At 44.3% G+C, this 12065-nt stretch overlaps 1 protein-coding gene across 1 annotated transcript; it reads right to left on the minus strand.

Annotated features, from left to right (window-relative positions):
• Positions 1-890: 890 nt before the first annotated feature.
• On the minus strand, positions 891-5632 carry APOLD1 (apolipoprotein L domain containing 1). Its single transcript, XM_040063560.1, has 2 exons — positions 5549-5632; positions 891-3323 (listed from the first exon to the last, which is right to left on the minus strand). The coding sequence occupies exon 2, from the start codon at positions 3316-3318 to the stop codon at positions 2578-2580; it is 741 nt and encodes a 246-aa protein (XP_039919494.1). The 5' UTR covers positions 3319-3323; positions 5549-5632; the 3' UTR covers positions 891-2577.
• Between the last annotated feature and the right edge of the window lie 6433 nt (positions 5633-12065).

Genomic DNA, 12065 nt, shown 5'->3' on the forward strand with positions numbered 1-12065 from the left:
CTTTTTCATATTTTTCAGCACAGGACTGTTGGAGTCCAGGGCATTCCTTTGGCTGCCCTGGAGGGTCAGAGACCTGGACAGGGGGGTCTGGGACCCTGGCACAGAGCCCGGAGCGACACTGGCTTTGATCCCAGTCCATGGGAAAGGCTTCCTGCACTGCGGGATGGATTGCAAACCACAAGAGGGTGAGAAAACAGTAGGTTTGGGATTTTAGTATGGAAGTGAATGGGAGCAAGATGGAGGATTTTGGGCATTGTCTCCTGCTTCTTCTTTCTTCTTCCCTCACTCCATTTTCTGCAGTGACGGTGGCATAAAGTAGTTTAAAGAGATTAGGTCAAAGTAGGGATGACCTATTTAGTATAAGTGATAGGTATTGGCAAATAATGATAAATAAAGAACATGTAACAATTAGTATAAAAGATAGTGACAGCCCAGTCCAGGAGGAGTCGAGGAGTCACCAGATGCCCGAGCAGCTGCACAGACCTTTGTTGGGCACTGAGAAAATTGTAAGGTAAGAAACAATAAATGAACATGCAACCTTGAAAATCAGAACCTGAAGACTCCGTCTCTTTGTTGCGTCTGGCTCAGGGCTTTGCAGAAGGCAAAAAGACTCTAAAACCACCTGAATCTCGGAACTAAAAACCGAGAAGGACAGTGCAGATTATACTGGGCTTTTAAACATGGTTTTTAAACAAATATGCTCCTAGCTCTACTGCATGTTACATACAGCTCAGTCTTCCTTAGCAGGGGCAGGGTGAGAGCATCCTCAGAAGATGAATTTTAATGCAGATATAATGTCAGCTATTTCATAAGAGGTGCTTAATGAGATGAGATGGACAATGTGTACAGCACATCACCTCCAGGTGTGCAGAGAGACACTGACACAAAAGTCATTCCTATTCATTTATTCGAGTCAGCGGTGTACTTGTTCATTTCTGGCAAACAGGCATGGGTATCAAAAGCATTTGACTCCCAATCTGGGGAACCAGAGCTTTTATTCTTCCTACAACATATTAAAAATAAATGTTGATATCATGAAAGGAAGAGACAAAAAGGACAAGGATTCAAGTTTTGTGACATGGAGTGTTGCCCTCCCAAAGAATTTGGTCAGTGTTACAGAATTACACATTAGGTTCTCCTTATTTAGATTTGTGCCTGTGCGGGGAAGTTTCCCTTATCCACTGGGGAATGCTTGTGGAGGGAATGACCTCTGCATCAACCCTTCTAGTCGCCTCAAGCTAGTTTCAGGGTTTCTCCCTTGTACCTCTTTCAAGCTAGTGACATGATCCCTACCATCACCATAATTGAGCACTTCTCAATGATCCCAGAAACATTCTTGTGAGGCAGGGAAGTGCTACTATCCCCGTTTTTAGACAAGGAACTGAAGTACTGATGCCTCAAAATCACAAAGGACATATTTAGCAGAGCAGTCACTTGAAACAGGGTCCCAGTCATTGCTCCTGCTTTGCAGGAGCTCTGCCACTGAATCATCCTACTCCTCTCTACCCCTCCTGTATATTAGTACCCGCATATATTTCACTAATATCAAGCCTTCCCTGGGAAGCATTGCTAGGAGTACGTGTAGCTCTCCATGAGTGCTGCCTCCCTCCTCACAGATGATCCACTGTGGGTCTCACAGGCTGCTTGACTGCATGGAAAGTGGCACCTCCACCTCTCAGGTGTGCTCCCATCACGGCAGGGCTCCAGCTCAGAGCAGTAACACCAACCTACACTTTCCTTCCTGCTGCAGGACATATAACTGCTTCCTTCACCAATGTCCTGAGGCAGAGTCTGGTCCTAGGGTCACTCTTCTTCTCTCTGTTTTGGCTCCTAAGGCCTATTGTCACTTTTAGACTGTGTTTCACCTATTTTATAACTATCAGCATTCAGGTCATGCTTTCCTTTTCCTACAGGGATTTGCCCTCCCTCACAACAAAATAACAGGTAACTTGCTCTCACGTGCTACAGACATGCTTTTACTCTAAAAAAAACCAACAGCTTTCCTTTAGAACAGAGGCCTTCTTTAAAAAAAAAAAAAAAAAAAAGTGTAGATACAGTCTTAAATACAATATCATAACCTTAGAATCATTCTATGCAAATAAATAGAATACAAACATCACAGTTCTCAGTCTGGAGAGGTTTCTTCGGAAGGGATAAATTCTGGCCCTGCTATTTCACCCTGGGATGGTGAACTATCCATACAGTCTGTCATATCTGGAGCTGCTCCTTTCTAAAGCTTTTCCAAATGTACCTAGGTAATGGGATTGTACTCTAATGGAAATGGGCAGCTGCTGGCTTTTTTAGGGTACTCCAGCCCTTGTACCACACACAGATTCATAAGTTTACGTGCCAGGTTCAGTCAGCATCAGGTATTTCACCTGCCTCCTGACCTACTTCTTTATGCTTCCTTGGGGAAGCAGAGCAGTGGAGATGGTGGGGGAAACAGGGGTCTGCAGAACATCCGCCTCATGGAATCACTGCCGTGAACTGTAAAACAGCAGGTAGCAGTGCTGCTAATGGTCACAGTTAATAACGTAATGTCTCCAAACCCAGTTTTAACATGGGCTAAATGCTGTTTCAGCCGGACGGTCTCAGGATCTCGGCAGTGGTTTTAGCGCCCAAGCTGAGTCTCCTCATACATGGGGAAAGCTCTGTTCTTGACTCAAGAAGATCACAGACTTCATCCATTGCCCTGGTGCAGGTCTCGAGATTGTCAGCCAGCTTCTGGATTTTGGCCTTCAGCACAGCCTGGCTTACTTTAGTGACCTCCTTTGTGCATTCTGGCACGAGGAAGCTGTGGGAGCCGCAGAAAACCATGAAGCAGATGGAGTTGTAGAGCGAGATGGATGCCCTCTTCTCTGACTGGCGCAGTGTGGGGTCACCCGGGCCCTGCCCCCGGCGGAGGAACTCCAGGCGGCCAAGTATTTCCCTCATCTGTTTCCGACAAGTCATTGCAATTTCCTGCACCTTCCTCACCTCCCGGGAGTTGCAGAGCACTAAGGAGAGGTCGGAGGTGATGCTGACAGCCCCTCCAGCCGTGGCCAGGCCCAGACCCACGGCCGACGCCAGGAGAGAGGCTCCCAGCGTTGCCGGGCTCAGGGACAACCCTAGGATGGCGGTGACTGCTCCTGCAGCGGTCAGCGTGCTCCCGCTGACATTGGCAACCAGGGACCTTTTGCGAAGCTTGTTGAGTTTACGAGCTGCCTTGTGAAGGTGAGCAATTTGGTCACGCAGCCTCCGTCTCTGATCCAAAAGAGCTACATGGAAGTGGTGTGTGGGGTCTGGTGTTGGCAGAAAGGCAGCAGCGTTCATCTCCATGGATTCTGTCCAGAAAAAGAAAAGTCTGGGTTGGGATTTACGTCAAAAAAAGCCCCATGAGTCATGCTCATCCTGGACCACCACTTCAGGGATGGCATCCAGCCAAATTTTTTTGCTTCACTCAGCTACAAGACAGGCTTTCCATCTGCACATGTGTGCACATTCACATACATACACGTATTCATATAAATGTGTACATTTAATTATGTATTCCATTGTAACTTTCAAACATAGAAACATTAAAATGTTTTTCTTAATCTCTACAAAGACTAAAATATCCTTAGGACTGGGGTCAGAGGTGTGCTGTTACTCTTATCTCTGTGAAGACACAAAATGTCTCCTCAAACCCCGGGGACAGAAATTCCCCTGAGATCAGGTGACTCAGTGCCCAGAACAGTAATGCTGCCACAACTAATCTGTTGTTCACCTGATGGGATTCAGAGGATCTGCAATATAGAAGGACATCTTTTACAAGAAAGATCAAACTTCAAGGAGATGAAAGCTACCATCCCAGGTTTTTGTGTAGGGGTGATTTCCTATTAAAGGAGGATAGGGGGAAGCTGCTGAGGGGAGTCTATGTCTGGATTTTCCATATAGGAGGTGAGGAGCTTATTAATGCCTTGGATGGATATTGTGAACATCCTTCCTTTCTTTAAGATGCAGCAATTCAAGGCCCTACAGCAGGTTGGTTTTTGTTTTGTTTTGTTTTGGTTTTTTTGTGGTTCCACCCTCCCCCCCCCCCCCCCCCCCGGCCCCTATTGTAACCTGGTGTCAGTGTATGAACAAAGATGGGAACTATTGTTCTGTGGTGCTTAATCCAACTTGTGGTCATAAATACCCAGTTACAGTGGCAGGGAGGCCTACGAAACTTGTTTAAAAGAGCCGTGAAGAGCACATCAGAAAAGCAGGCCCATTTTTAGTGGGCACTCCCTTGAGGATGGGAAAACAGGGGAAATAGAGAGGCCTGTGAGAGAAAAGGCTTGAAAACTGCTGGCTCTGGAAAACCTCCCCTGGCAAGATAGCGGGAGAGCCTTTGCTTCTAGAAGACGAATCTTCTGTGTTTCTGTGCTAGACAGTGTCTCTTTGTTGTCTCTGTTCTGTGCCATAATGGCAGAAAGAAATATTCCAATAAACATTGGCTCTATGGGTGCAAAATGCTTTACAAAGGAAGCCAGCAACCTTAATCCTTCTTACAGGGAACCTGAGGCAACAGAGTCAACAGGAGCGATGTAGCTGACTGTCTGGTCAGCTCAGCTCTGGAAGCAGAGTTTCTGTGCTTCACAACACTGCATTGTGCACACAGCTATGCTGCCCCTGCACCTAGCAAGGTGCAGCCATGGAGCTGAGAATTTGGAGCCCATAATGCCCTCACAGCCAAAAGGAGTGTCTGCAGCAGAAAGACCCTGTCACTAAGCCAGCTGAGCAAAACTATTAGTTGCTGCAGGCACCTTTTCACTTCTAAGTCTTCTGTGCTGTGGGAACTGGAGGCGCCTGGTCCCTCATAAAGTTACACAATGTAGTTAGGATCCTTGGGGCTTCAGTCTGCAGAATCCTCATGTTTGAGAGGAGAAAACTTTGTACCATAAATAGTCTTTCCATCCGGAAGTGTATTCATAAATAATTCTCACTGCAATCTTTTCCCCTTATGCTGCTTTGTTCTAATCCATCTCATAGAGATCCCTTAATACACACTCCCCATGCCCTCCAGAAAATGCCCCCAGTCTCTCTTGGTGTCATTTGGTCATTTGAATCACTTAGTACATTGTGATTCTCTCAACTGGGCCCTATGTCCTGTTATTTTTACGCTTTAATTAGAAATAAAGCTGGAAGCACAAGGACTAACACTAATCATAATAGATACCAGCATTGAAGGTAACAATGAGCATATCACCAACAACTTAACAGATCAGTATGATGACCATTAAATATGTAAATTCCTGTAGCCTTTTAACAATTTGTTCTGAAGATTTAGTTGCTGAGAAGTGTCCCAGGTAACAGTGAGTGACCATCTCACTGAATTATTAGAACAGTCATTCAATATACAGCATAGGCCATGTAGTGATGTAAATCTTTTGATGTTGATTAATGCCAACACAAAGGAAAAAAATCAAACTCCTGCTCTTAGAGAAAAACCTCCCCAACAATAAAGCTATACATTAGTCCAAAACCTGCAAACACTTTCCTAATAGCACACTTGGAGACAATCCCAAAATTACTCATTCAAACTTACCTTCTGTTTCCAGCCACCCTCCCAGAAGAAAAATTTTGATCTGTTTCTGGAGGAGACCAATTTATAGCTCCTGCGGACCAATTGCTGCAACAGGAATGCTTTGCCTCATACTGGGAGTTTGCCATTTCCTGTTCTCCCTTGTACAGAAGGATGTGACACACTGGAAAGTGACCTGTGGGACAGTGAGCACACATCATGTTCAGGAAACGATCCCTGCTAATGAACATTGTGTGTTTGCTTTTCCTGAAGTGTAGTTGAAAAAGAGTTTAAAAATCGCAGCCTATTCCTGGCTCTGAGGTAGTGCAGATATTCCCTTCAGGGAGCAGTTGCCTTTCCTTTCTCTGAAATAGCAACTGACTTTACTCTGTGCTGGAGCTGCCAATTGCTTGATGACTTAAGTTTCCCTCCACTACACATCTAGAGCCAGGGGAGCTATCAGCCAGTAACTACTCCATTCAAGGCCAGTGTACTTTTAAAATCCATGCTCTTTGGGAAAATCCATAAAAGGGAAGCAGCCCCACAGCAGGATCATTATTTTGAATTCCCATCCCTTCTCCTTCCCAGTACATAAAAACGTGTTCTGCAAAAGGATTGGTCACCCTTAACCCTTGTTTCTTAACCACGGGCACCACAATGGTTGAGATACAGCCCTCTTGTTTTCCTGAAGTGCCTGCTCAGCAGTCAATAATCAGAAAGAAAGGATCATTAGGATCCCCTGTTTTGCTGCCTTCTGTTGCCTGGCAGTTGTGCCATACAGATGTGGCCAGAGGGAAGAAGTGATGAAGGCATCAGGGAGGAACAGCCTAAGTGCCACTCCTGGCACTGCCTTCTATGCTGAACCAGGGCCAGTTTTAATCAAGGAAAGATCCTTTTGATGGGGTCAGGAAAAATAAGGTTTTTTGATTGCACTCAGTGGTAGTCCAAAGTGACATGTGTCTGTATTGACACAGGGCTTATTAGCCTGGGGACATATCTTTTGAGCAGCTGTGCTTGAAAATGGGGCATCTACTTTCTTGTTTGGTGGATTCTTACTCTTCAGGACTATTGATTGACAAGGAAGCACTGATTTTGCCCCTGACCTAGCTAATCTGAAAGCTATCTAGCTGTCACTGAGTGGTGAGGCTTTCCTGTTGAGTCTGTGGTATGTGTAGCCACAGAATTGCTGGAGCTGACCTTAAAAAGGGCTGAGAAGCAGCAGGCAGGGAGAGGAGAAAGCTAGGTTTATGCATTTCAGTGGCAACTTAGTTTTTAATTATGTTGAAATAGGTGGGAAATAGTATGTCAAATATTTTTTCAGGGGTGGACCTACAGGAGATAAAACACGAAAGAAAAAATAAATAGCATGAAAGAGTTATTTTAACCGGTCACAGACACGGAAAGAGAAAACGTCATTTTGAGGATGCCTAAATATGCAGTCCTGGTCTGTTACAATTTGTACATACTGCACGTTACAGGAAGGTGAGCTTTGACACTGAAGGAAACTGTACTTCAGCCCTTCCCTTTGTTTTAGCAAGTGTATGCTTGAATTTGAGCCCATCTGTCTTGGCAAGGGTTTGCAGTTGATAGAGAGTTCTTTTCTCAAACTCCCAAATAGAATAAGGCACTTCTTCTTCATGTAACTCCATTTGTATTAGAATTTGTTCCTGCAGATATGTCCTTTTTAGGACAGCAAGTTTTGGGAAAAGTAACAAAGAAAAGGAAAAAAGGGTCTTAAATGAGCCTAAGATGATGACATAATTTTGGACGTTCCCCTTCCTTTCCCAATTCTCTTCTTTCAATATACTCAGCTGAAAAATATTGTCTGAAATTCCTGCAATGCTCAGTCTGAGGACAAGGACCTGATTAGGGTGAAGAAGAGACTATTAATATTTCCTCACAGACTTTCATGACCACTGAAAGATCTGCACTTTACTCAAGATGAGACGTTGGTCTCAGCCAAGGATGGTTTCTCACAGGAATCATCACTGGACTCCTTCACCATTCAAAGAGAATGTTTCGCCATAATCCACCCCCATAATAAGGTGCATACCCAGAAAATATGGACTTCACATGAGGAGCTACAGATGTCAATGTGATTTTAGAAAAGAGACATGTATTATAAAAACAAACATTATTTCCTAGGGAGTGTCCCTACCACAGCATTTTGCTGTCTGTTCTTGTCCCTGCTGACACTCTCACAAACATCCTGCTGGTGAGAGTGCTGTTCTTCTCTCCCACTGATAATTAGAAAGACCCACTCCAGCAAAGGTGAGCAGGTGGGGGAAAAGTGTTTTCTCTCAGCACCTGCCAAGGACTGAAAGGCTTCTAATGCCATTACTGCACTTGCCCAGATGTAAGTCCATCTGCTGGGTCACCAAGTAGGTTCCAGGAGCCTGCTTGGAGTAAATCCTAGCATATCTGGGATCTCCAGATGTGTGGAGCAGGTCTGACCTTCACTGGGCAGTTCTGCAAGCCGATGGAGGCCTGACCATGCTGCCTGCTGTAGCCTTTCACCCAACCCCTCTGCTGCTGCTGCTGCCTCTTTGTTGGTGACCTGCAAAGCGCTTGGGCTTAATGGTGAAAGGGGCCCAGCAGGTGTTTCACAATGACCCTGGCCAAAAATGGTGCCTCTGCTCCACCCTTTCCCATCTAGCCATATCCCCTTGAAATGCCTGAGGGCACTTTGTGGAAGCAGGTGACCAGAAAAGGGAAGGAAAGATGTTCTATTGCCTCAGATCTCTCCCTTTCAGGGGATTTTGGCAGAAAGGACTGGTCTTTTTGCTCCTGGCCTCTCCAGCGGAAGGGATATATGGCAGAAGTGTTTGATCTGAAGCTGTTTGCAGCTACCGCGGTGTAACATTTGAATGCAAATGTGTAACATTTGAAGCTGGAGTTTCAAATATACACTTCCTTTCTTAACATTGCTTTGATCAAATAACTGAGAAAATTTGAGCAAATTTACACTTATATATCATCTTTCTAACAGGAGTTTTCTGCCATGCTTGGTACTTTCAACCTTAACTACTGGGCCCTGGATCCAAATCCTGTCTTTTTTTATTTTATTTTCTTTTTCAGTTGTATCAAAGACAAATTTTAACTTTTCACAGCAAGATAATTCAAAATCAGTAGAAACTAGAATAGGCCAAAACTAAAACAAGGAAAGCAGATTGGAAGAAAAGGGCTGCATCAGCTTTTAGTAACCTTACTGCAGCTCCAAATTAATTTTTTGAAAGCATTCCAGAATGCGACAGGCTGCTCTGGGCTCTGGTCACTGATGTGTGTGGGACTTCAGCTGGGTTTGAAGAAAGCTGCAAAGCGCAGATTAGGGTGGGAGGAACAGGAAAGCCTATGGGATGAGAACACCTCTTGTTAGTTCCATTTAAGCAGAAAATTAGTCAAGTGCACTGACTGTGCCTGCTTTGCGAGCAAGCATTCATATAACAAAAATGCCATCCTAAATTGCCATGTCAAAACACTGTTAGCAGTGTTTGCAGAGATCAAATATTTATTTGGACGCAGATAATGAATTTCTGCAATGTATTTAAACAGACCAATTTACGCTGACATTTACCAGTTTTAATTATGTGTTTTTATGCAGGCTGTGTGGCATAAGACTGTCTCTGACACACAATGGAGCTCCCCACTCAGCCCATGAGCTTCCAGCCATGGCTGTGGCACAGCTGAAATAACTCAGTGCAGCCACATGCAGGTTCTGTTGAGACAAGTGCTGCTGGAGGACTTATCTCTGTTCACCATCTCTAGCAGTGGCAGCCACAGCACCACACCAGAACAACTCTGGCTACCCATCCCCTCCAGGACTATAGAAAATATAGAATTGTTAACATATTTCCATAACTGTGAAGAAACCTTTTAGGCTGGTAAAAGGTAGAAATTAGGTAACCTTGTTTCTCGTGTCTCTTTTCCAATGGATGTCTTGATGGCTGGGTTCACAAGGCAACATTTCTCTTGAAAGAAAGAAGTCTGGATTCTTCTCACCTATGAAATCTAGTTATTTTTGTGAAACTTTCAAGAAGTCAGTGTCTTTGAAATCTTGACTGCTTTGTCAAATTCTGGCTGAGAATACCTAGGAACCTCAAAAGCTACTGTCATTACATTGCCTAACCCTCCCATCTGGCACAATAGAAACATGACAGAGACACAGAGGCCTAAAGAAGTCCAGGAAAAGCTAAAAACTGTTTCCTTGAACTTCAGATAGAGATGCATCTCACCTAATTTCAGCCATCTTTAGAGGTTCATATGCAGTCAGTTTATTCACACTCCAAAGCTCCCTCTAGAGCCAGGAGAGTCACCCCCAAAAACTTGTTCGGTCCATCTCTTCCAAGCACCTGCTCTATAATATATGACAAATTATAGACAGCAATTCTTTATCCCTTTCCTGCCTCGCTTGATGTCCAGCAGGTTTATCTTCCAGTTTCAAATATCCTGTCCCAGACCCTGCTCTGGGCCAGAAATGGTCCCTTAAAGCAGCCCTTGCTGTTCTGCAGTGTGAGCAGGAGATGCTGTTGTGGAAGACTGTGGGTGGCAGTGATGCATCCCTGTCTGTCCCCTCTGATGACAGGCCCCTCTCGCTCATGGATTTTTCAGGTACGTTTTGACCCTGCTGACACCAGCAAGATTTGGGATCACTTCTGGCTATGAGCATGCAGTGTGGCCTTCTGTACCTCCCAAATATTTGTCATACAGGTACCACTGCTTGCATGCATACTTAACTCAGTATTCAGCAGGAGGTACATGGCTGTTGGCCTTTATGGCCATCATGAATCAAGTCTCTGTATTTGACAAACCTGCTTTGTGCCTTTAAGTACAAATTGCATTCTTGATATCAAGATGATCAGATTTTGACTAATATCTCTTGTAGTATCCCAGGGCTCCCCTCTAGGCTGGGTATTATTTCATATTTGCAGCACATCAGACATCTAGTGGTTGTTCAGATCAGATGATCACGTTTTGTAGTGAGCTGGTATAACTCTAGAGAAATGCTTCACAATTGAAGCAGCTCTGCAAACTTGGAGAACTGGAACTGGGCAGAAAGAGTGAGTATGTTCTCTTCCTGTCAACCCTTAGTTGAACCTGGTGCAGGTTCAGGGAACTGTATTAGCTCTCAAAAAGCAAATATGTTGCTGTACTTTGTGCCTCTTTAAAGTGATGTCTGAAGATGAGCATCCTTTTTCCTTTAGCTTTAGGGCACACCAGTTATTGCACCTGAATATACTTCCTTCTTCAGCCATTCTATAGGCAGGTCTTCCCACAGTGAGTGGCCATGAGGGAGCCTAGAAAACAGTAGTCTTTTTCCCTAAAATCTTCTCAGTAGGAATCTTTTCCTCCATAGCATGGGAGATTGCAAGCAGGCATTGATAATCAGGCCACCAACTTCTCAACACCTTTTACATCTTGGAAAGCATATGGGGGCTGACGCATTTCCTGATGGACACTCAAAAATCACTTCAGTTTGGATCTAGGACTGATCTGATTATCAACATGGAGCTACAGACAATTCATTTCCTTGCTGTTCTGCAGCATTTTTAATGAATTTTGGAGGTTCCTGTTCTCACTTGATATGTAGGGAAACAGAGGCAGGGAGGAAGCCAATGATTTGCTAATTGCCTCCTGGGCAGAACAATGTAGGTGGCCTTAGTTTCAGATGAATGTTTGCTACCAGAGGCTACCCTTTGACCTGATGCAGCTTTATAATACTGATCAGGTCATGATTTTAAATTCCCTTGTTCTGGGCCTCTTCAAGACTGGTGGTTCAGACTCTCCCATGTTTAAGTGTACAGCATATTGCATTCTTCTTTTTATATTTCTTGGAAAAGTAAAAGTTTCTTTAAGACAACAAATCTTCCCCTTGTAAGGCTTCTGGAACAAAATGCATAGTGTGTGGTTTTTTTTTTTTTTTTTTTTTTTTTTTTTTTTTTTTAAATTATTATTAATATGTAAGTGATGGACAGCTGTCGTAGGAATTGTCATTTGAATAGGTGTCAGCAATAAGGAAAGAATATTTCTTCATGCAGGCAATTTTTAAACACATCTTAGAATATGTTAGTCACTTCAAAACTGCAGGAAGGGTTAGTGGAAAAGGAGCAAGAGACACAGGTGTATTCAGAATCCCACAACTAAGCACTTTACATAACAGACCTTACATATTCTGAAAAATAAGGTGGCAAAACAACAGAAGTATTCTTCCTCCTCTAGCTCTTCTCTTAAGATGCCTGCTGGCCCAAATTCACGTATTTCCCCTGTTTTCACAGGTGCAGTGATCGCAGCAGCTGTTTTTGCTCTTAGCTCAGGGCAGCATTTCAGCTGCCAGACATCTGTGTGCGTCCTCTAGGAAAAGTGCCGGGAACTTCAATCCCTTCCCTCCAGCAACACAGGGGCAGGAGAGGGGGCAACCTTTTCTCCCTCAAGGATTCTTGTCCACCTCCTCTGAGCCACTTTGAGCTTGCTTTTATGAGGTGGTAGCTCATCTCCCTGGCTTCTCTGCAGAAAGTTGAGGCGTTGCAGGTTCTTGTTCTCTGCT

This window comes from Hirundo rustica, chromosome 4 (assembly GCF_015227805.2).
Source record: "Hirundo rustica isolate bHirRus1 chromosome 4, bHirRus1.pri.v3, whole genome shotgun sequence".
Classification (NCBI taxonomy): Eukaryota; Metazoa; Chordata; class Aves; order Passeriformes; family Hirundinidae; genus Hirundo; species Hirundo rustica.